We start from the raw sequence: 1,548 nt of genomic DNA on the forward strand, positions 1-1,548 counted from the left end.
TGTTATCAGTTTGTGCAGGTTGTTATCAGTTTGTTAGCTGTTTGTTAGCAGGTTGTTATCAGTTTGTTAGCTGTTTGTTAGCAGGTTGTTATCAGTTTGTTAGCAGATTGTTAGCTGTTTGTTAGCACTGTAGTTTGTCCGTGTTAAAGAAATGAACTACGAGCTGCAGGGTTGGGCTCTGACGTCGGTGGTGACAGAGAGAGTGAAGGTGTGCTCACCGCGCTGTCGTCTGTTTGGGTTCGGGCACCTGAAAAGACGACAACAGCCTGTCACTGGTACTGGTACTGGTACTGGTACTGGTACTGGTACTGGAGTCACACCATCAGTACCAACAGTCACTGTTTTCAGTTCTTGCCTCTGAATCTCCTGAGTCCCACACAGACCGCCAAGACCGCTATGACAGCCACGGCCACTAGGACGTACATCCGCCAATGAGATGGAGCTAAAAGTACAATCACACACACACACACACACATTTCATGAGTAGGGACAGAAAGGTTTTCCCACGTTTTGTTCCAACAACTGAACGTCACCTAGCCTACGTAGGGACCTGACGTCTGGGTTTAATAGTGGGTCACAATCAACGTTTTTAGGCACATAGCACCACCTACTGCCCTAGAGTGTGTAGGTCCATGGTATGACCAGTGACCGATGAGAATTGTCAGTGGATTTCTTAGTTTGTGTGGTGTCAACAGAGACGGACGGATCTGGCCAAATGTTTGTCCACTCACTGCGTCAGGACCAGAGTCCATTTCTTTGGGCTACAGAGGCGTTTTTGATGGTATCGTTAGCATGACGCTAACAGACTCACCGGTTTTCACACAGGAACCAGAGGCGACGTCACACAGCAGGAAGTCGCTGCTGCCAGAATCCCCGACTCTGCAGGTGAAGGAGCTGCGGTCCTGAGCAGTCAGAGGAGTCTGGAAGGTCAGGGTGGAGGAGCAGGAGGTCTGCGCTGTCTGACCTCCAACCTCTGCCCCCCCCTTCAGCCACTCCACAGTGTGACCACAGTGATGATGGTAAGAGTACACGCAGCACATCAACGTCTCTGTATCTGCGCTAACTAGGGGAAATCACATGAACTGTGTCATTACAGTCTGGGCTGGGAAATGATTCACCCCTAGTGGAGTACAAGGGTACTGCAGAAGGTATGCCTCAGAGAGGGGGCACCTATAGCCGAGCACTCTTTGCAAAGTTAAAGTTTCTATGCTGCCCATTTGACCTTTGAAAATGAGTCAATGATCTGTGACATGTAGCGCCACCTACTGCCATGAGACAATTTGCCTATTTTTTTTTTTTTTTTTGCTATTTCCTCTGCGTTAAAATATAGGTTGTTATGATCTGCTCCAAATTGCTGTCACATAAAAAACACCAATACCAGTTCAAAGGTCATGTAGTACACACCACATAAAAACTCTGGAAGAATACTTCATATAAATAAACAAAAGTATTTTGTCATGCTGAAGTTATATTATGAAGCATTACATTGTCAAACTTTACCTGGTTATCATACGGCTGTACTTCAACCACACGGCTGTACTTCAACCA

General features: G+C 46.8%; 1 protein-coding gene across 2 annotated transcripts in view; it reads right to left on the reverse strand.

The window, feature by feature from the left end:
- The window catches only part of LOC112487199 (uncharacterized), a 4,241-nt gene that overhangs the window by 798 nt on the left and 1,895 nt on the right, over positions 1-1,548 (reverse strand). The window contains exons 3-5 of one of the 2 annotated variants that reach the window (XM_025056792.1): positions 812-1,063; positions 356-442; positions 219-247 (exon numbers count right to left, since the gene is read on the reverse strand). In XM_025056792.1, coding sequence (XP_024912560.1) covers positions 219-247; positions 356-442; positions 812-1,063 — 368 coding nt within the window. Of the gene's footprint in view, positions 1-34; positions 248-355; positions 443-811; positions 1,064-1,548 lie in introns of those variants that run through there. The other variant, XM_025056790.1, reaches the window with a different exon arrangement.

This window comes from Cynoglossus semilaevis, chromosome 7 (genome assembly GCF_000523025.1).
Source record: "Cynoglossus semilaevis isolate Cse_v1.0 chromosome 7, Cse_v1.0, whole genome shotgun sequence".
Taxonomy (NCBI): Eukaryota; Metazoa; Chordata; class Actinopteri; order Pleuronectiformes; family Cynoglossidae; genus Cynoglossus; species Cynoglossus semilaevis.